General features: G+C 52.0%; 2 protein-coding genes and 1 long non-coding RNA gene across 10 annotated transcripts; 1 reads left to right on the forward strand and 2 right to left on the reverse strand.

The window, feature by feature from the left end:
• Positions 1-89: 89 nt before the first annotated feature.
• On the reverse strand, positions 90-9769 carry RUSC1 (RUN and SH3 domain containing 1). Of its 6 annotated transcripts, XM_037132509.2 has the most exons (11): positions 9695-9769; positions 7573-9021; positions 6880-7290; positions 5838-5936; positions 5607-5683; positions 5311-5485; positions 5124-5229; positions 4893-4939; positions 3762-4305; positions 2682-2801; positions 90-799 (listed from the first exon to the last, which is right to left on the reverse strand). In XM_037132509.2, exons 2-11 carry the CDS (start codon positions 8933-8935, stop codon positions 631-633), a joined length of 3111 nt encoding a protein of 1036 aa, XP_036988404.2. In that variant the 5' UTR covers positions 8936-9021; positions 9695-9769; the 3' UTR covers positions 90-630. The 6 variants fall into 6 exon arrangements, with proteins under 6 accessions (XP_036988404.2, XP_036988405.2, XP_053522237.1 ...); XM_037132510.2 differs by lacking the exon at positions 6880-7290; XM_053666262.1 differs by lacking the exons at positions 6880-7290; positions 7573-9021; positions 9695-9769 and adding an exon at positions 6691-6862.
• On the forward strand, positions 8277-13067 carry LOC128627566 (uncharacterized). The gene is made up of 5 exons (XR_008391812.1): positions 8277-8359; positions 9008-10815; positions 11261-12082; positions 12274-12361; positions 12969-13067. It is a non-coding gene; the product is annotated as an uncharacterized LOC128627566 (long non-coding RNA).
• On the reverse strand, positions 10345-20842 carry FDPS (farnesyl diphosphate synthase). Of its 3 annotated transcripts, XM_053666263.1 has the most exons (11): positions 20763-20780; positions 19719-19940; positions 19487-19643; positions 18238-18378; positions 13308-13388; positions 13062-13184; positions 12628-12716; positions 12463-12535; positions 11514-11591; positions 11291-11425; positions 10345-10796 (listed from the first exon to the last, which is right to left on the reverse strand). In XM_053666263.1, exons 2-11 carry the CDS (start codon positions 19898-19900, stop codon positions 10596-10598), a joined length of 1260 nt encoding a protein of 419 aa, XP_053522238.1. In that variant the 5' UTR covers positions 19901-19940; positions 20763-20780; the 3' UTR covers positions 10345-10595. The 3 variants fall into 3 exon arrangements, with proteins under 3 accessions (XP_053522238.1, XP_036988413.1, XP_036988412.2); XM_037132518.2 differs by lacking the exon at positions 19719-19940 and having other exon boundaries at positions 20763-20842; XM_037132517.2 differs by lacking the exon at positions 20763-20780 and having other exon boundaries at positions 19719-20733.
• Positions 20843-22257: the final 1415 nt, after the last annotated feature.

The following is a 22257-nucleotide window of genomic DNA, read 5'->3' on the forward strand; positions in this document are numbered from 1 at the left end:
GCGTCTCCCTTGATCTTGCCATAAGAGGGCCTCCCTCCCTCCCTTCCCGCACTGCCTGTGTCCTGAAACCCACAGTTGACACACACACATTCAACTCCCACACTTTATTGGGACAAAGGAGGAAGGAAGCAGACCAACATCACAGGCCCACCCACCAGGGGTGTCCAGACTTCATCTATTACAACATGAGTACATAATAAATACAGGCAACGTGGGATGGGGGGAAGATTCATGTACAGGAAGGAGACTAGAGACCCTCTAGTCTTGGGAACTGAGGTGCATACACTGTACTGGCAGAGTTCACTTACACAAGAAAAAGGTAGATGGGGCTAGATTTCCATTTTGCAGATAGAAAGGGAGATGTTCCCTTATGCAGATGGGGAAGAGGAAAGAGACTGCATGGAGGGAAATTCCTTTGTATGGATTTGGAAGAGCAAATTTCAAATTACATGTGGGTATGGGAGGAAAGAAGGAAAATTTACGTAGCAAAAATGGATGTGGGAGGAAAGTCATTTTACAGACCAGAAAAATGCTTCTGGATGATCAGTTTACACAGGTTAGTGTTCACAGGCCATTCCATTCCCAGGTGACAGGAGAGAGATACATGAAGGCAAGGAAAAGGTCCTAGGCCTAGAGAACGAGAGAGGTATACCCCACAGGCACCAGCCCCTCCACTCCATCCCGCCCACAGCGGAGCCAGTCCTCATCCACAGTGGCGACGACACGCAGCACTTCCCCACGCCGGAAGCTCAGCTGATTGGGTCCTGCAGCAGTGTGGTCACAGAGAGCACGGACCGCCCTGTGGGGAGCCAGAGGGAAATGGTGGGGTGAAGCGAGGTGGGGATGCCCAGCTGTCCCAGGCTGCACCTTCCCACTGTGTGGAGTGTCCCTTTGGTTCAGCTCAGGGAGCACCGGTGAGATTCGTGTGAACCATCTACTAACATGTGGATTCTCTGTAGGACCCAGTCCTCTCCTGAACTCCAAAACCCACTCTTCAGCTACTTATTTGCCATGATTTGCACTTCTCTGGTACTTCAGATTCAACACATGGAAATCAAATGACTCATCTTAACCCTGTTAACTATTGCCCCTTATGTCCCCTGTACTGTTAGACAGTACCATCTTCCACCACCCAGTTTCTCCCAGCAAAAATCAAGGTGTCTCACTCCTCTCATCCATTCAACCACCAAAATTAGCTTGATGTTTGTATCTCACACTACATCTATCTTTCTCATCGACTCCACTGCCCCCACCCTAGTTTAGGCCTCTATCCTCCCTCTGAACCACTGCGTGTAATCTAACTGGTGTCCTTAATCTCTCACAGCCTCTCTCCCAGCTGCATTCTCCACACAGCACTCAGAGATCCTTCAAAACACACAAGCAGGCACATCATTCCCCAGCCATTTAAGGCCCTCAGTGGCTCCCATTGCCTCATAGTGAGGTCTAGGCCTGTAACTGGCCTACTGAAGCCTCTAGCCTCTCCATCACTGCTGCCAGCAGCCTCCACTCCAACCACAACCAATCATGTACCCACAGTTCCTCACCATGCTTGGGCCTCTGCACCTTTGCATCCCATTCCTTCTGACACATGCACACCCTACACCACCCCTGGGCGTCCCTGAGTCCCCACATCTGGGGAAGAAGCCCTTTCTATATGGCCCAATCGGACTCAGACTTCCTCTCCTAGGGCCTTTTCTCTACATCTGCTCGTTCATTTGTTAGTATGTCCCCTGGACCACAAGCTCCTTTAAGGCAGGGGCTCCAATATGTGCCTACCTTTGTAATCCCTCCCATAGCATAATGCTTGACACATAGTTAAGTACAGGAAAAATATTGCTGAATTAATTAAAAATCAAGAACCCTAATTCAGCCCTGGCTGGTGTGGCTCAGGGAACGGAGCACTGGCCTGAAACCAAAGACTCACTGGTTCAATTCCCAGTCAGGGCACATGCCTGGGTTGTGGGCCAGGTCCCTGGCTCGGGGTGTGCAAGAGGCAACCAGTCAATGTAACTCATACATCACACATCAGTGTTTCTCCCATCCCTTCCCATCTCTCTAAAAATAAACAAACTCTTAAAAAAAAAAAAAAAAAAAAAAAGAAGCCTAATCAGTGGATTGAAAAACCAAAGACAGCCAGACCCCAAATCAGAAGTGACCCCTGCTGCCAAATTAGCATATCCCACTAACAGGAAGCACAAACCCTCAGGGGGCACACACAGCACATCCACACACATGGTTACCACTAACTGAGTGTCTCCTAAAGTTTTTTCCTAATTTATTGATTTGAGAGAGAGAGAAAGAGAAACATCAACTTTTGTTGCTCCACTTATTCATGCATTCATTGACTGATTCTTGTATGTACCCTGACCTGGGATCAAACCCACAACCTTGGTGTATCAAGCCAACGCTAACCAAATGAGCTACCCAGCCAGGCCCAAATGCTTTTATAAAATTATGTTTAGTCTCTGTAATAACCATAACAAAGGCATAAATGATCCTCTCTTTACAGAGAAAGAAACTAAGGCTCAGAGAAATGAGTTCATACCAATAGTAGACAGCATAGACACGACGCCCTAACTTGACAGCCTCTTGGCCTTTTCAACTGCCTCCCCTCCACTTTATAAAGACAGAAATGCACACACAAACACACACGCCAGTGCATCCCTCCCAACCCTCCTCACCTGTAGGTCTGCACCATGCTGGGTGCTGAGGCTTCGGGCTCCCCGGGAGAGCAGGGAGGTGGCGCCCTCTTCACCAGAGCCAGCACACTCACTGTAGGAGGAAGCCAGCTGGATGGTCTCCTGGGGGAGGGGCACACAGTCACAGAGGTCAGCCCCACTCCAGAAAAACAACAGTAAGAATCCAGGACTCTGGAGGGAGGGAGAGGCCGAGGGGCCTGACTATGTTTCAAAAAGCTCAGGAGGCAGTCACTGCTGTGGGCAGAGTGGCAGTTTGTTAGGATGACTAGGGAAGTGACAACACAAGTCTACACAACAAAAAATCACTATAGACTAACGGAAGCAGCACACCCAGACCCCAGCCATCACAGACCCACAACGGCCAAAGCTCAACGCCACATATTTTCTTTTTTCTAAAAGGCTACATAGTATTTGAGGCTTTGAGGACCAAAAAGACAAAATGGAGAACACTGTGTAGGTGCTGATGTAACAATTAAAATGTAATGACTTAATAATGTAACCATTTGCCATGACTGTTGTGGTTCAGTATACTGAGCTCCACCCTGGGAACTGAAAGGTAGCAGGTTTGATTTGGGGTCAGGGCACATGTCTGGGCTGCAGGCCAGGTCCCCAGTGGGGGTGCACAGGGGAGGCCACCTCTCAATGTATCTTCCACATATAATGTTTCCTTCTCTTTCTCCCTCCTGCCCCCTCTCTCTAAAAAATAAATAAAATCTTTTTTTAAAAATGTAATTATGGCCCTGCCTGGTGTAGCTCAGTGGATTGTGCGTGGGCTGCAAACCAAGGGGTCGCAGGTTCAATTCCCAGTCGGGCCAGGTCCCCAGTGGGGGCCATGTGAGGGGCAACCAAACACTGATGTTTCTCTCTCTTTCTCCCTCTCTTCCCCTCTCTAAAAATAAATAGATAAAATCTTTTAAAAAAAAGTAATTATGTCTAGCTCATGACTGTAGAAAAACAGACTGCCGACTTCTGACCTAAAGGATCACTCTGCTTTCAATTTGGGGAGAATGGGGACTCAGGGACAGAGTTAGAGGCCATGCAGGGGACCAGGTACCCCATTACCTGGACTTTAGAGCTCCACTTTCAGTTTCTCCCCCGGGCACTCCAAACAGTCTCCCCAGCCACACGCCTCTGCCTGGTGCCGCGTCCTCGGTAGGCAGTGATCTCTCCCGTGCTCCCTCAGCCACAGTCCCTTGCCGCCTGGATCCCCACCGAGGAAGGGAGAAGCCCTCAGTGCCCCCAGATGCATAGACCCGAGAGGCCTGGGTCAGCTGCTCCCACCAGCTGCCTGGTTTAGGAGGGCTTGAAGGAGCTGAAGGGCCTGGAGGGGTCTCTCCAGAAGCCCCACGAAGGCTCTGGGCCAGCCGACCTCCCCAGTGCAGCATGGCCTGCACAGTCTGTTGCAGGGCTGGAGGTGAGCCGGGGCGGACAGGAGCCTGAGGTGGGCCCAGGGGCAGGTGATGGTGGTGCTCAAAGAGCAGGTCCAAATGAAAGGTGAGCACCGACAGTGGCTGTAGCAGCAGCAGCAATTCCGTGGACAGGGAGGGGCAGCCACCCCGGGCCATGGAGAAGAATCCCGTGGGAAGGTACAAGAGGGACAGCAGGCCTGGGAAAAAGCAGGCTAACATCAGCCACGGCCCTAAGCCTAGGCCGAGAGGACTCCCTGCATCAGTCCATCCATCCACAAACATCCCCCGGCCTCGCTCTGTGCCGGGGCACAGAAAAGAGGTTGACACATCCCTGCCCATGTAGGACCAGGGCCTAGCGAGGGAGACACATACAGGAGAAGCAACAGAAAGGAGGACGGGGTCACAGGAGCAAAAATGGGGGGTAGGTCAGGGGCGAAGCCTCACTGTAGAACCCAAAGGATGAATGAAAGGTAATGATGAGGGGGTGGGAAGACCTGTTCTAGGTGGAGGGAAGAACCAGGAAGGAAGACTGACAAAGGGCCAGGGGAAGCCTCAGACTCAGAGGGTGGGGAAGAAGGCAGAGGCCAAATAATCAAGACTTTGGAGATTACAGTGAGGATATCTTTCCCCCTGTGGGCTATGGGACTCCTTGAGTGTTAGAAAAGCAACAAGATGAGAGCAGACTAAGATCATTCTGGTATCAGTGGGAACCAAGAAAACAGATCCTTTTCCCTCCCCCGGCTCACAGCCTAGAAACCCCATGCTCTCCCTTTGAGCCTCTGACCTGCATCTTCCTGGAGACTGGAAAACCACAGCTCCAGCTGCTTAGTGCTGGGGAAGAAAAGGGAATAGAAGTTCAGGGAGGCGGAGGGCTCCAGCCCCCTCTGGGAGGGGAGAAGGGACTGGAACAGGAGAGGTCTTTCCTGGAAACATGGGGCATCACTACTATCTCCCACCTGAGATAGCTCTCCAGTGCCCAGGCCATGGGAGGGGCGCCAGAAAGAATACCACTCACTTGAGGAGGCCCAGGATAAAGGCGTGGAAGCGGCTTCTGCTGCTACTCAGTGGGGCCAGACGGCTCACCTGGCTGTACAGGGTTCCAAAGGCCCGGGTGCTGGAACCTGAAGGCAACCCGAGCCGTCAGCCAAGCCCAAGCGCTAGCCCTGCCCTGTCCCCGGCAGTTCCACATCACCCGCCCTCACCTGGCTTCACAGATGCCTCCACCACGCTCCAGGGGCTGCTCCTGCGATGCCCAGTGATGAGGTCCTTCCGGAAAGGCTTCAGCCCATCAGCCACCAAGGCATGGAGGGCGGGACAGAGGGTGGTCAGCACCAAGTGCCCCACATCTGGGCTCAGCCGACTATCTCCCAACTGGGCCTGGAGGCATTGTAGTGGGCATGGGTCCAGGGATACCACAGCGCCCTTCCTGCCGACTGTTCTGCGACCCAGAGCTACATTCATCTGCTCTCCCCCAACACCCTCCCAGAGACAACTTCACCTTCTGAACCAAGTTTCGAGCTGCCCCAAAGTGCAAGATGATTTTATCCACTGAGGCGCTGACGGCTATCAGGAGACCTGGGAAGGGGGAGGGGAGGAAAGAGGCATCAAAGCCCTAGCTTGCCGCAGGGACACCAAAGGATTTGGAGAGACCGGTTTCTGCAATCCCGCCCTGAGAGGGGAGGGCCAAAGTGAGGGGCAGTTGCTTTTGAAGCCAAAGTTGGGGTCCTACCTTTTTTCTGCTCCTGCAGCTGGCCAGTCCCACTCTGGGCTTCTGCCATCCACAGTCGCTGGGCCCGGGGGACACCGGCGAAGGACCAGGAACTGCGGACTGGGAGAAGGGAAGAATGCAGTGACACTTACCCAGGTTTTCTCCAGGACTCCAAGCTCCCTCACGGATCACTTCCTGAGGGTCCACAGCGCCCTAGCCCCTGAACAGTCTTGGGAAAGGGGACACGGGACTGGGTACAGTACAGGGCAGCTCGACCTGGGACCCTGGAGTGAACTCCTGCTCAGATCTCAGCACTCGCCGCCCCTCTCCACCCCTTTCCCCGTTTCAATTCCCTTCTTCAGGGCCCAGCTCCCACCTCCTAGATCCCAGAAGTCAGCCAGGAACTGCCGCTCTCACTCCCACCCACCTGGCTGGGGCCTATAAGGCCAGAGATAACAGCGAGGGAAAGAAGGGGCGCCTTGGGCCCTTGTCCTGCCCGCGAAGACAGGGAGAGCACGTGGGGAGCCCGGAACAATAGAAAGACAAACGAGAATGGAGGAAAGAGGGAGGTAGAAGAGACCTAAGGTCTGGTAGGCTGGAAGGCGCCGTTAAGGGGAAACCCAGATCCCGCGCCAGCATATCAGCGGAGGGCGTCCCCGCAGCCCAAGTGAGTGGGGCCTGATGAGGAAGGCGAGATTAGGACTTCTTCGGCCTAGGGCGTCGGGGAGCTTCACCCTGCACGCTTCCCTAGCTAGATGGAGGTCAGGCCGGGTCCAGGGAATTCCAAAGAGGTTGTGACCCAAGGTCCTTAACAGTGGACTTGCTAAGAACCCCCCCCCCCCCGCCTTAAACTGAGTAGAGAAGATGGACTGGCCTGAGTCCACTACGCCCGGGCCGGGTACCGGCGGTGGGGGCAGACTCCCCAGAACCAATGAACTTGCTAGGAATCGGCCCCAGGTCGAAGGGCGGGGCCGAGCCCGCTAACCCGGAAGAAACTATAGAGGTGTGGGCGGGGCGGCCTGCCTGGGGCGTGGCCTGCGGGACCGGCCTGGGTCGGTCTTACGTAGCCTGGGTGGAGGCGGTGGGCTCCTGGTCCAGCGAGGGGCCTTCGGCGGACGAGGTGGCGGTGGCAGCGGGGGGGCGGGTACCTGGCGGGGTGGGGGAGCCGCGGCAGGGAAGGTGCTACTTCTGGGAAAGAGCGGGGACAGCAGCAGTGCCAGCTCGGGGCTGGCCAGGCAGGACAGGGCCCCTCGAGCCGGAGGAGAATAGGCTCCCACGGGGGACAGGCGGACAGGGAGCAGCTGCTCCTCTGAGGGACTGGGCGCCCCCGGCAACCGCAGCCCTGCTCCGGACCAGCCCGCCAGAGGAGCCAGGAGCAAAGACCCAACTGTGCCCGTGCCCCCACCCTCCAACAGGGGGCGCCCGTCGGCCGAGAACCGGAAAACCACGGGCCGAGGGAGCAGGAGGGAACGGGCTGCAGGCAGGATTGGCGGGGCAGGTGCGGAGAGAAAGGAGGGCAGCGGATCGGGCAGCCAGGCAAGGAAGGGCAGGAGAAAGAGGGAGCAAAGAGTTAGTCCCGTAACCCAGTGTCCCACCCAGTTTCCCTTTCCCGGAACGCTCCCTGGTTGAAGGGGATGGGGAGGATGGATGACACAGAAAGGGGGAAGGGGGTTACAGGGGGTTGGGTTGTAACCTTTGGAGGCTTAGGCAGGGCTGAAGCCCAGCCCGCCTCCTGCTTCCTTTTGTGGCCTCTTACCCTCAAGGCCGGCCTGCGCACCGGGCTGCTCCGGCTCTTTGGCGGCTGGGGCCTTTTCGCCCGCTAGGGGGCTGACCGCCCTGACCTCTTCGGGCTGCCCCTCGGCTATGGGCTGCAGCCCCAGTCGGTTCTTTTTCCTCCGGGGAGGGACGGGTGGGGGTGGGGGCCGGGGCGGGACCAAGGCCCAGCCAGCTGGGGAATCACGGGGCGGGACTGGCGGGGGCGGGGCCCGGCTTCGGGACCGAAGTTCCTTGAAGGTGGTAACTTCCCGGGGCGCCACCAGAGAGCCTCCCAGCGACCCGGTGGGGGGCTGTTCGGTGTCAGGCGAGAAGACTATAAGCCAGTCGCTGCGGTCTTTCTTGGCTTGCGGCACGAGGGGCAGACTCTGGCCCCGCTTACGCTTCTGGGCCAGCTCATGGAAAGATGTGATTGTCCTGTAAGGCACCGGCTCCTCGCTGATGTCATCTCTCCATCCCCCATCATTTTTCCCTGCGTCTGTTTTCAAGCTAGAATCAGTTATTCTTACGTTGGTTTTCCAGCCGGAGTCGAATTTTCCAGATTCAATTTTCCAACTAGAGTTAGTATTTCCATTGATTTTCCAACCAGAGTTATTGTTATCAGTTATTTTCCAGCCAGCTTCTGTTTTCTCTGTGTCAATTTTCCAAATGGGATTGATTTTCCAACTGGATTCGGTTTTTCTAGAGTTGATCTTCCCGTCATCGGCCTCTGGGACCTCGGAGGTAGGGAGGTCCTGCTCCCCGGAGGCGTCCTCTTCCTCTAGGCCAGGGTAAGGGGGGTCCTGGCAGGTGACCAAAGCATTGCAGTTGGAGTCCAGAACGTGGCTGGGTGGGGAGGAAGCTCCGGAGCAGGAATCAGGAGAACAGCAGAAGCTGTCAGGAGAGCAGGCACCAGGGCCTGTGGGGGCCAGACGGGAGTCCTGCTCCAGGGGGGTGATTCTGGTCTGAGGGTGGACATCATCGCCCGGGAGGTTCCGCAAGTAGACCGAGACAGGGGATTCATCAGGGCTAAGATCTGAGCAGGAGCTGAGAGAGGAGGAGCAGCCGGGGTCCGAGGGAGAGGCAGCCCCCTCTTCCTCCTGTTCTAGGTCCTGCTGGCTGTCTAAACCTGGCCCGTGCTCCTGGCAGCATCTGCAGGGCACAGCTGGGCTGTTGGAATTAGCGTCCACCAGGGTCCCGCTGCAGGCACCCCGACTCTCCTTGCCCCCAGTGTCCCCTGGGGGAAAGGATGTGCTCAAGGACCCCTCCTGTAGCTCAGGATGGCGGGACAAGTGCAGGCCCAGAGACACATGCTGGAGGTGGATGTGGTTGAGGTTGCAGAGTAAAGCCCTCTGAGGGGACAGCATAATGCCAGCGGCGAAGAGATGGCTTCTAAAGAATCAGGAAGACAGGGCCTCTCAAATCCGCCTACCTGACAGCTGCAGATGCTGACCTAGAAGACAGGGATGGTGAAACCAAGCCAGTGAAGGTGCAGGCTCCGGGAAGGACACCGAGGTGACTGATGGTGGGAGCAGGCCTGAAAGGCGCTGGCTGCTTTAGACAATATTGAGATGAGATGCAAACGACCGTCTGCTGGCCATTAGCTTCCTCTGCAGTGTTTGCAGGTGGAGTCGAATGTAACGTGCCCCGCCCCGCCCCCCCCAGGGGAATGAAGGGAGGGTCAGAGAATGCGGCTGCGCTCAGGATCCCCACGGAGGTTCGGGGGCTTGAAAAAGGATGAGGCCCAGAATGGACTCTGGGTCTTCTGCTGCAATCACTCCCAGAGTAAGGAGCCAAGGGAAGGCCTGCCCAGATGCTCTGAAACGGGAAGCGGAGCGGAGGTGCATCTGGCCGGTGAATTCAGGAAAGGGGCAAGTGTGGGGGTGGGGAATAAAGCAGAGCACTAGCTTGCATGTCAAACTGGCCCACACGGACCCCACAGGGCTTCAGCGTAAAGCCCGGGTGCACCTCCACCCTCCTGGAAACCCAGCGTTTCCGTCCATTCTCTCCGTACTCGTTTGTCATCCAGCCACCACCACCCACCAGCTCATTTTTAGTGCTCCCTCTCCAGCTCCACCCCTCGTCCCCGACCCATCCATCCACATCCCAGACCAAGCCCTCCTCACCAGGGTCCTCTTGCTACCACTGCAGGCGTTGGGCACCTCCACAGCTCCCACACTCTCCACAGGACCGGAGGGGAGGGGCGCTGGGACAAACTGCTAGCTCTGCGCAGCCGCACCCCTTCACGCATGGGCGTGGCTCAGACCCTGCCCCCAGCACTTCATGTCTTGCCTGTTACCCACGTAGGCCAGGCCAGTATGGCAGTTTTTGACTCGTCCTAAGCTTTCTGTCCTAAGGAGTTGAGCAGTAAAGACCCCCAAGTCCTGACTTCCCTGCAACCCCGCTAACCCCGCCCACTCCGGTCATAGCTGCACCCTGGCTGGTACACTCAAACAGAACCACAAGGTCAGACAATACAGCATGTCCTGGAATAACATCACTTTATTCACCCTCATTTCCTTACTGGTTTGGGAAAATCTATTCCATCTGGGTGCACTCTGTGGCGCTTGCATGTTCTCCCCTTGCCTGGGCCCCATCCCCACCCCCAGGACCCGGTTGTCTTCCCACATCCTAAAGGTAGGCAGGTGAGAGTCTGTCTGCCATTGCCTGGGTGGGCCCTGAGATAGAAGGGCCTTCTGTCCAGGGTGGGCTCCCACGTTGTGCTCAGGCAGGCCCCTGTCACCCACAACCCTTCACCGGAATAAGTGACTTGGAAAATAATCTCCTGCTTTTATTCATTCCTTAAATGTATGTGGCTCACATTTATTTCAGTGTTTAATATCATAAGTGTTGGGTGACATTTTTGTAACCAGAAATAGGCCACGGGAACCAGAAACTTAACTCTTGTCCGTATAAATTAGCCTATGGCAAACTTTTGTTGCAATATCCAGCACCTACAGATGGCGTTGAGAGGTTTTACTGTAATTTATTGAGAACTTGCCCTCCCTGCCCTGGTAGTCTCTAGGGTCACTTTTTCCGCTTGTAGATCTTGTGCACCAGCCTCAGGAAGATGGCTGGGGGCAGGGGTGGTGAGTGTTGCTCAATGAGACCCATAAGGTGGCTGTAACTGTCTTCTTCATATTGCTCGAACACGGCCTGCAGATTCAGCTCCTCGTACAGCGCCTTCACCAGGGCCACCTTCTCAGCCTCCTTCTCTCCGTAATTCTCCTGGAGGGAATGGAAGCAGGTAAACAGGTTTTATGTTCCCCCAGCGTCTCCAGGTCCCCTCCATACCCCTCACCGATATATTCCAGAACATTTGCAATGCCATTCACTTGATTCCTGCCTTCAATTTCAAGTGTCTCTGAGTGTGTAAGATTGTCTACGATATTGAACTTTTCCTTCCCCATCCCAAATGCTCAGACAGGGGTTCAGCCCTCGGCTTCCTCTACCCCAGGACTCCTCAACTCCAGCACTGTGGAAGCCTGTGGCCAGACAGTTCCTTGTTCTGGAAAACTGCTGTGTGCAGAGATGTCTGTAGCACTCCCGGCCTCTCCCCACTAGAGACACCTGTAGCACATGCACATACACCAGTGATGACAACCAAAAATGTCTGCGGCTGTTGTCAAATGTCCTTGGGATACAAAACTGCCCCCACTTGAAAACCACTGCCCTATCCCCTTTATTATCAGCTCAGGGACCCACAGTCCTCTCTTGGGCACCTGCAAGATCTGGCGTTGTTCTGGAGAGGCCCGTTGCAGACACTGAATCACGAGCCAGGTGCATTTACCGTCCTGGATATCGGTGCCAATCTTGCCTGTTACACTGGAGTCCCCAAAGACGTCAAGGTAATCATCCTGGGCAGGGGAGCAGAAAAGGAGAAATGAAGAGGGTGCAAAACAGGAAATGAAGTTATGCTGGAGCCTGTGCCTCGAGCCTTCCTACCTGAGCCTGAAAGAACTCCCCCATCTCCAGCAGGATCTTCTTCGCATTGGCATGTTCCTTCTCCCCGTCAATGCCCGCCTACAGTGAAAAGGGGGTTAACAAGGCAGAGGCGCCTACATCTTCCTTGGCTGCTTCCTCCCATGGGCCCTTGCCCAAGTGGGAGGAAGCCCCCAAATCTCCTCTGATCCCCTTTTAGACATCCCTGGCCTCCCTGATCTAGGAAGGCCTGACTGACAGGTCCAACCTGTCCCACTTGGCTAGGCCATCCTGCAAGCAGACAGTAATCCATTCCAGAGGTCCTCAGAATCTCCCTCCCTTCACGAGGCTCAGTCCATGGGCTACTGATTATTATTCTTCATCATCTTCACGCCATTTCCAACTTATTTCAGGATGAAAAGGAAAACTTGGAGAAGCGAGGTCAGGACAGGCGGTCATTCCTACTCACTGCCCGTCTCCTCAGCCTGAATCGCGCCTCTCCACACTCAGATGGAGGACTTCCTGTTCCTCTCTGATGGGCCAAGCACTGTCCCACCACTTGCTTCACTTAATTTTTACAAAAGTCTTGTGAGGTGGGATTTTTTTTTTTTTAATTTACAGATTTTAACTTTAGGGAAAGGAAAAGGGAAGAAAAGAGGGAAACATTGGAAAGAGAGATACATCAGTCGGTTGCCTCCAGTACATACCCCCAACCAGGGACCAGACCTGCAACCCAGGCATGTGCTCTGACTGGGAACTGAACCAGTGACCTTTTGCTTTATAGGACGACACCCAACCAACTGAGCCACACTGGTCAAGGGTAAGGCGGAGATTTTATCCTCATCTTGCAGATGAGGAAACAAACTCAGAAGGTATAACTTGCCCAAGGTCACACAGCCATTACGTGGGGCACCAGAATGTCCAAAAGCCCACATTGGCGGGCAGCTCAGTGGGGGCAGTGGGGCTCACTCACCATATACATGGCAGCAGCTACAGGAAGGTAGAAAGAGTAGAAAGCAGTCTTATACTTGGCGATAGATTTGAGCCTAAGTAGTGGGGAGAAAATAAACCCCTCAGAAACACGGAGCCCACCGGCAGCACCCCTCACCGTGCAGTTATGGTTCCCACTGTCCCTCACCTCTTTTCAGTGTATTGGCCAAGGTCCACGCTGCCTTGCGGGGTGGTGATGAGGTCCAGGCTCTGTCCAATCTCAGTATGATAGGAACTCTGGGGAGGAAGACGGTCCATGAAGCTGGGCTCTCCCCAGGACCAGGGAACCCTGAAATCCTGAGCCCCGTGTTCCATACCAGTTAACAACTGCACAGGCAGAAAGGAAGCAGGAGGGAGAGAGAGCCCCAACACTGAAGGCCCATGTTCACACACACAGTCCTTAGCACTCCTTCCATTACACAGGGACAGAGAATTCTCCTTACCATTACCACCACCCTTCCCAACTCCCTTGCTTTCTTCCTCTTCCAGGCAAACCTAGGCATCTCCTATGCCCTGAAACCAGCTAGATTAGACCGTCCTATAGAGACCAATGCTCGGCAGTGAGCCTGGCCTGCAGCACACCTGCAGGAAGAGCTCGATAAGGTTCAGGTAAAAGGGCTGCTCCCGGCAGTAGAGCTTCAGCAGTCGGTAGACACACTCTTTCAGAAGAATTGCATCATTGATGGCGTCCAAACCGATGCCTGGCTGTCGGGAACACAGAAAAACCAGCACTTGGTCTCCGTCTTAGGCTCATACCAAGAACCTGCCATTGTAAACACCTCAATAGGCTCCGTGTAACCACTTCCCTGTGGCCTGTTCCCACTTTACCTTCTGATACCAGCAGATCTTCCCCCGTCGGGTGAGGGATGAATCCATAATGTCATCTACCACCAGGAAGAAAGCCTGGAGCTGGGAGGAAAAGGAAGAGTGGAATAAGACCCCAGGGCTCCCTCCCAACAGCACCAGAGCTGCTTCGAGAATCACCATGAGCGGAGAGGGAAGGCCAGAACGCCCAGGTAGAGGCTCTGGCAAGTTCTATGACTATTTTGGCTCAGGCTTCCCAATTATAAAATGGGACTAAAACACTCTCATTTTCTGAGTAAAAGACTACTGCAGATCACTGACTCCTCCAGGCAAGCAGCCTCAGGTAGCCCCTGGTGCCAGGGAGGCGATGAAACACCTTCCGCCCTGCACCTTCGGTGAGCACTCAAAGCCGATGTCTTCGTGTAACTCAACTCCACATGCGTGACTTCTGGAACAAGACTATTCCTGCATCATCCCTGGACGCTGTACACACACTCCAATAACCAGAAATGAAGCTCTGCCTTAGGGAGCTCACGGGGGGAAGGGGGGTGGGTACAGGTAGAGTAGAACAGAACTGAAGTCAGACTCCTGGTAATATGTGCCCATGAGTCTTAAACATCTTTAAAAACTCTTAAGTATCAGTAAATAGCTAACTCTTCTGAGTGCTAGCCTACTTGAAGATAAATAAATGGAAAAAATGAAACACTGTAATGTTCCCCATGGCACTTCTTGCTGTTAAGCTACATATTATAGTTCTTTAAAACAGCTTTCCAAGGCATGGTTTTTAAGCCCCGCCCATCCTGATCTGTGTGTAACTCTGGTGGGTCTGCATTGCTCAGGAGGAGCACCCATCCCGGCCAGTCTGCCTAAGTGTGGGCGGCAGGAAATCAGCCAGGGCACCAGGTGCTCTCCCTTGGGGCAGAGTCCTTGGGGAGGGAGGCATCCGTCTGCACCTTCACCTCTGACCCCACCGAAGGGTGGCATCTAGGCTTTCCAACTGGAAGCATATTATTTTATTTACACTGTGTTTATTTGAAGTGGCATGGTTCACCTGAAGCAGCCGGTCTTCTGCCTCTCCCAAGAGTGACTGAGAGGTCCACCCAGTTTCAACCAGCACCACTCCAAAGGGCTTTGACACTGGACTCTCTCAATCTCCTCCATCCCCCCAACCCCATGCAATGATTTGGATGCAAAAGAGCTTTTTTTAATAAAGATTTTATTTATTTTTAGAGAGAGGATAAGGGAGAAAGAGAAGGAGAAAAACACCAATGTGTGGTTGCCTCTCACACACCCCTCACTGGGGACCTGGCCTGCAACCCAGGCCTGTGCCCTGACTGGAAGCAAACCATCAACTCTGGTTCATGGGCCAGCACTCAATCCACTGAGCCACACCAGCCAGGACGCGACAGAGCTTTCTGTGTAGTCGGCAACTTTAAAAAATGCTAGTGCCAGTCCTACCCCAGATCACTTAAATGAGAAATCTATAGGGATGGCACTGCATTTCGGGTGGCTTTTGTTTTTTAATAGTTTTCCCTAGTATGTGCTGTCATGGGAAACATGCCACATTACACATGTAGCATTCTTAGCAAATGTTCTGCCTGACCGTAACCATGAGGAGACAAACCCAGACTGGACTGTGCACTGCACCCAACAACTGGCCTAGGCTTAAAAAGTCAGCTCCGGTGCAGGGGTTATTCTAGGGGAAAGACTGAAGAACGACGACCAAATATAGTACATCTTGACTGGGTCCTAAATGTTAAAAAAAACTACTTATAATATACATTTTGGGGAGCACTTCATATTTAAATATGAACCATACATTAGATATATTATAAGATTACATAATATAGTATATACAATATTATAAAAATATATTAATACATTACATAATACTATAGTATAACATACTACCATATTCTATACTAACAATGTTAAATATCTTAGATATTGCTGTGGTCTGACTGTATCCCCCCCAAAATTTGTATGTTAAAATCCTTACCCTCAAAGATAATGGTATTAGAAAGTGGGCCTAGCTGGTGTAGCTCAGTGGATTGAGCACAGGCCTGTGAACCAAAGGATCGCGGTTCGATTCCCAGTCAGGGCACATGCCTGGGTTGCAAGCCAGTTCCCAGCAGGGGATGCACTAGAGGCAACCATACATTGATATTTCTTTCCCTCTCTCCTTTCCTTCCCCTCTAAAGATTAATAAATAAAATCTTAAAAAAAAAAAAAAAAAAAGAAAGTGGGCCTTTGGGGATTTCCCATAAAACTATTAGCTGATTTCTCAAAACTTGCAGGCAAGGAGGGGCTGGAAAGAAGTTTTCAAAGTCATACAAGGCAAAGACCTACATCCAAGATTGCTCTATCCAGCAAAGCCTTCATTTAGAATGGAAGGGCAGATAAAGTGCTTCTCAGATAAGGCAAGTTCAAGGAGTTCATCATCACCAAGCCCTTATTATATGAAATGTTAAAGGGACTTATCTAAGGAAAAGAAGATAATAAAAAATATAAACAATAAAATGACAACAAACTCACAACTATCAACAACGGAACCTAAAAAATACAAAAATAAAAACAAACTAAGCAAACAACTACCAGAACAGAACAGCAGGGAAGAGGAGAGAGGAGAATGGAAGAAGGTACAGAGAATAAGAAGCATAAATGGTAGGTACAAAATAGACAGGGGGAGGTTAAAAATAATATGGGAAGCGGAGAAGCCAAAGAACTTGTATGTACGACCCATGGATGTGACCTAAGGTGGGAGAATGCTGGTGGGGGGTGCAGGGCAAAGGAGAATAAAGAGGAGAAAAAAAATGGGACAACTATAATAGCATAATCAGTAAAATATATATATTTTTAAAAAGCCCTGGCTGGTGTGGCTCAGTGGACTGAGCCCGAGCCTGCGAACCAAAGGGTCACTGGCTCAATTCCCAGTCAGGGCATGTGCCTGGGTTGACGGCCAGCTGGGTCCCCAGTAGGGTGTGTGAGAGAGGCAACACACATGGATGTTTCTCTTTCTTCCTCCCTTCCCCGCTTTCTAAAAATAAGTAAGTAAATATATATATATATATATATATATATATATATATATATATATATATATTTTTTTTTTTTTTTTTTTAATGGGCCTTTGGGAGGTGGTTGGGTCATGAGAATGGAGCCCTCATGAATGGGATTACTATCCTCACAAAGACCCTCCCAGTACTCCCTAGCCACTCCCACCACTAGAGAACACAGCAGGAGGGTGCCAGCTGTGACTCCAGAAGTAGGCCCTCACCCCACCATGCTGGTGCCTTGATTTCGGGCTTCCTAGCCTTCAGAGCTGTGAGAAATAAATTTGTTTTTCATAAACTCCCAATATCTGGTATTAGTGTAGCAGCCCAAATACACTAAGGTAGATGTGATAATAATATTGTGGTTATATAGGTAAATGTCCTTGTTTTCAGACAGTAAATGCTGAAATAGAAAAATCGGAGGTTGAAGGAGATGAGGCAGAAGCAGACGGCAGATAACTAAAGTCATCCAAGTAGGAATAATGGTGAACAGCTCAAATGGCATCCTGGAGAAGCGAGAGCATTTCAGCCATGTTAAAAAAAAAAGAAAACACTCCCAGGTGAACAGCTAGTGTTAATAACTGATTCCACAGGTGAGCTGCTGGCCCTCAAGGTCGCACCCACCAGGGTCCCGCAGCTCTGCCGATCTCCTCTGCCCTGACCCTCCCCCACTTCCTTCCTTGCCTGTTGCCTCCAAGTTTATGGACTCCTCCACCCCCTCCTGATCTCTACAGGGATGAAAACCCTGTCACCCCATGCCCTATCTTCAATGATGCCTTTCCCCTTACCTTCTTGGAGGCAAATCCCTAATCTCCAGCCCTATCTCCAAAGCTCCAGACTAGAATTTCGGCATCCACAGGACAGACAGGTCCACCTGCTCTGCCACAACCAAGATGCCAGCTGGCTGGCTCCAAGCTGCTCACCACTCTTGCCGTGAGCCAGCTGCTTTCCTCAGGCCAGGTGCCTCGGCATCACCCGCCATCCACCAAATCCTGAGCGTCTTCCCTTCTGGGCTCACTGCACCCCTCCCAGTATCTAGTCCCTGTCACTAATGAAACCTTAGACCAGGCCTGCAAACCATACCCCTTCGAGGGCCAAGGAAACACAGGATGTGCAACAAAGCAGAGACAGCCCCGCACACGCACACGGGAGCGTCTGCCCGGTCTCGAGGGGAGCGACCTCAGTTCTGCTGCAGCCAGCTGTTGCCACAGGGAGTCTGAATGCAGATCTAGCAACTGTCCAAGTGGTGTTAGAAATATGGTGGGGGTTTTTAATCCTTGTCCAAGGATATATTTATTGATTTCAGAAAGAGGAAGCTGGAGGGTGGCGAGAAGCATCAATGTGAGACAGAAACATAGATCATTTCCCACCCCCGACCCAGCCCAGCACCCACATGCTCCAACCTGGGCACACACCTTCAACCTGGGTATGTGCCCTACCAGAAAACTGAGCTCACAACCTTTCGCTGCACGGGACAAGGCTCCAACCAACCAAGCCACATGGGCCAAGGCAGAAATTTGGAGTTTTATGTAAAACCTATTCTTTCGTAAATTTAGGAGACTTAATTTTTAAATATTTTCAAAAACTCTCAGTGGGATGCCAGTTTTCAACCTCTGCTTGAGAACAATCTCTGGAAGAACTCTGTCGCTGTACTCAGAGTTGATACTGGCTGTGCCCAGTTCCAAGGCCCTGGCCCACACGTAGTCTACAGGTGAAACATGTACCTATTTGCAAAAGAGGTGCCCTACATTTGTCAATCCATGAAGTAATTCACTGTCTAAATTTGGCTGTGGCACCTGGAGGCACAGGAACAAATAACCAAGAAGGGAGTTTTGCTCCCCTCCCCAACCCACCAAAGATACCCCCACCCTAGTAAACTCCTGCCCCGCCCCCCTTCTCACCAGTTCCACACACCAGCCCACAGTCATGGCCTGCTGCAGACTGTCAGCATCCAGCTTTCTTGGTTCCACCAGATCCTGGAAGGTTATCAGCACGGTCATGCCCCGATTGTACTTGCCTCCAATGAGGTTGTACTCCAGGACCTAGAGGGGCAAAGCCAGAGGGACCGAGTATCAGCACCTGCAGAGCAGCTACTCTGAGATTTCCTCTTGCCCTGTCCTACTTCCCACCATGACCTAGTTGAAAACCCTCCTTGACCCTGACTTCTCTTCCAGGGAGCCTACGGAATGGCTACTCTCTTGGTTATATCTCCCAAGTTCTGGAACGCAGAAGAGCCCCCCAACCCCCAGGCTCTCTCTGCAGTGTACCCCTCAGGGAATTTAATAGTGCTCCCAGGCCTGAACCACCCCAAAACTCTGTTCATTTTATAGGAACGCCTAGCATGCCCAGGTCTGTCCACAGGCTCCAGCCCAGTCCCCATCTCTCCTAGACTTCCTCTCGCAACCCATACTTCCTCTCCCTGCCACTTTCTCCCACCCGCAGTCCAACCTCTCTGCAACTGAAAAACCTCTCCCAGCACGGAGGACAAGCCCCCACCCAGGCTGGTCAGAGGACAGCAAGGAGGATGAAGGCTGTGGGACCCACCCCCCACTCCTCCAACAGTGTCTCCTGCTCATTCTGCCCTCTGAGGCCCTGCTGATAGCCAGATATAATTGCCAGCAAAGACTACCCTTTTCATCTCCATCCCAGGGTAAAAAAACTCTCCTCTTTTTCCTTGGTTCCCCTGAGACAAATGAGACAGCATTTATAAAAGAATTACTAGATACTCCAAAAGAATAAAATAATTAGGTAACTTAAGTATCCCAGCAATAGTTCCTGTCCCAGAACAGAGATTTCTGACAATACACTAGTTTCACTCCTTCCTCCCTGGTCCCTGCCAAGGTAGCACCTTATGATTTCAGGACATCTAATTTCCTTTCGCAACAAAACCAAACATTTGCCAGACTCAAGGCCTCCATCCTCAGGGGCCTCCACCCATGCAAAGCAGTTGGGATGGCCTACCAGAATCACAGGTGTAACTGATGGGCTGATAAAGTACACCTATTCAGACACAGGCCCCTCCAGAGCTGACCTAGAGTCACTCAGGTAAAAGCCTGCCCCCCAACTGTCAGAATTCCCCCCAAAACCATGCTGGATCACACATACACAGAACGACCTAAGATTCACTCCCTCAGGTCACAAAGCCCTCACCTCCTTGAGACGGGCAATAGCATCTCCTATTTCTGGGTGCCCCATGTCATCCTCAGTCAGTACCCTGACGATCTCAGGGAAGTGCTGGATGAAGCTCTGCCTTTTTTGGTCATACAAGTTCTGGTCTCCATTCATTCTGAAGGAGGAATGAAGTACTCTGAGGAGAGGGAGGAAAGTCAGAAATCTGATCAGCTGCTCCCCTCCCCAAGGCCCCTGACCCCACCACACTCACCGAGGCTCCTCTGTCCATGCTTGGCACCAGCAGCGGGCACTGTGCCATGCCCCCAGGACTGAGCCCTGGTGCACCAGGGAGGGCCGCAGTAGGGGACCCAGCCACCTTTCCCGGAGCACCCAGCAGGGGGCTGCTTGCAAGAAGACCCCCACATATCTCAGCCAGCGGGACAGGGGCATCATGGGAGGAGGGGTGGCATAGGGAGGAGGCACGGAGCCCTGCCTGCAAGGGCAAGCACCAAAGGCAGATGCATGGTGGCAGCTCCCTAGGTCAGCCCTACTGCCCCCAATCCTTTTACCTCCAAGACCTGGACCCATCCCCTTCTAGAGTTTGGGCATTTACAGAAAGAAGGGAATACAAGGAGCAAAAAGTATGGCTGTTTGACTGACACTCAACTGATCACACTTAAAATAAAACTGCAAAAATTTAATGCCACCTAACTTTGTCCCTCAACCATCAACTCTTCCTCCAGGAGCCTCTGTAACTGCACTTTCCTGGCTTCTTCCCCCAAATCCTGAAGTACAGCACGGATCCAAAGTAGTTCCTCGGGATTAGGGGCTGAAAGGGCCCTTAAATCGCTTTATTTTCACAAAAGTCCAACTGAGGTTCTAGACGGTCGGAAGATACTTAGGCAGTGGCCGCGCCAAGTCTAGAACCAAGGCTCTCCTAGTAGGAGGGGAGGGGGGTGGAGGATCCGGAACCCCTGGATGCTACGACCAAGTAGTCTGAAGCAATGACACTGAGCATCCCGAGCCCTACAAGGAGCGCTGGGACTGCGGAGACAGCCAAGAAGCAACACTGGACGAGTGATGAGAATTCGCAGTAGGAAAGCAATCCTGACTCGGGTATACTGCGGGAGTAGGAGGGGTGCAGGAAAAACACACGACAGACCTCGGGAGTTTCAGCACATCCACAGGGTCAGCCAGTCAGGCCCACCGACCCCCAAAATGATGGGGCTCCGATGCAACAGACCGGGCTTGTGCCTCCAGAAGTAGGCCCAGTCTGTAACACCGCCCTCCGGTCCCAGCCCACCACCACTCTCACCTGTTGCTGGACGCACGTTCTTTGCCGGTATTGTTGGCGGGGTAGCCCTTAAAGGTATACTCATTCCGCGCTTAGATCTCTGGGTCTAGTAGTTTTCAATCTTCTTTCGCTGTAAAAAGAAATGGTCTGCTAGACTACAATTCCCGGCATTCTGCGAGAGGGACGCGATAACGCCATCTGGCACCAGCAGGCTGGGCGAAAACAAGCCGCGCTGATTGGCTGTTTCTCTCGTGTGACCTGGGACGCGTACGGAGAGCCAATGAATGGTTTGTGCCCTGGGCAAAGCCTTAAAGGAGCCGTACTGGGGGAGAAGGATGCGGTGTGATGGAACGGCATGTGGGGCAGCCGTAGTGAATATGAAACAGGCTGCGAATGCTTAGCTGTCACCTTTATTACACACTTCAACTTTCATTGTCTTCCTGTGCAGCCGAACGGCATGTTAGTACAACCCTAGCAGACCGGCTTTGTCACTTAATTAGTTCTCTAACTAAGGCAAATAATTTAACTCTGATCCTCAGTTAACCTCCTTGAAATTGACTTTCCGTATCTGTTAACAAGGGTAAAAACATGAGATACTGTATATAAATTCCTTTAAGGGCTGAGTAAAAATAAGACTCAGGAGAAGCTAGAAGCCTCAAACCTCCCCACACACACGGTTTAGCCCACCGCGGTTTGACCCTGTTGGCTCTCTCTCCTAACCCTCCCAAAGGGCAGTACCTGGACCCATCATGTTAAGTTGCCTGAAACGCCAAACCATCTAAGATATAAATGGATTTTGTCATTGTGGAACAAAAATAATTGTGTAAGAAAAAAAAGAAATTGTGCAAAGATACCCGATTTCACCACTGTTGTTTCAGCACTGCACTGGAAGTTCTAATCAGAGTTACTCGAAAAGAAAAAGTAATAGAAAGCAGTTGAGTTGGAAAAGAAGTAAAAATATCCGTATTTCACAGACAATATGATTCTGTATATAGGATATCCTCAAGAAAGCTCCTAGAGCCAAGAAACTCAGCAAGGTCACAAGTTACAGAAACAACGTGCAAAAATCAGTTGTATTTCTACACACCTGCAAAGAACAATCTCAAAAAGGAAATGAAGGAAGCAATCCTATTTACAATACCATCTGAATTAATAAAATACCTAGAAATAAACTTTTTAAAAAGATTTTATTTATTTATATTTAGAGAGACAAGAAGGGAGAAAGACAGGGAAAGGAACATCCATGTGTGAGAGAAACATCGATAGCTTGACTTTCACATGCCCCCATCTGGAAACCTGGCCCACAACTCAGGTATGTGCCCCCACTGGGAATCAAACTGGTGACCTTTTTGTTCACAGGCCAGCACACAACCCACTGAGCCACACCATCTAGATGTGCCACTAAGGGACACGTATTTGATCATAGCCACTTAATTTGGAGTTTCGGATTTGCAGGCAATAAAAACCCCAAGTTAAAAGAAATAGCTAAGCACTTTATTAAGCGAGAGCAAAGCAA

The sequence above is a fragment of the Artibeus jamaicensis genome, unplaced genomic scaffold, assembly GCF_021234435.1.
Source record: "Artibeus jamaicensis isolate MK-2021 breed Jamaican fruit bat unplaced genomic scaffold, CSHL_Jam_final contig_447, whole genome shotgun sequence".
NCBI classification, from domain to species: domain Eukaryota; kingdom Metazoa; phylum Chordata; class Mammalia; order Chiroptera; family Phyllostomidae; genus Artibeus; species Artibeus jamaicensis.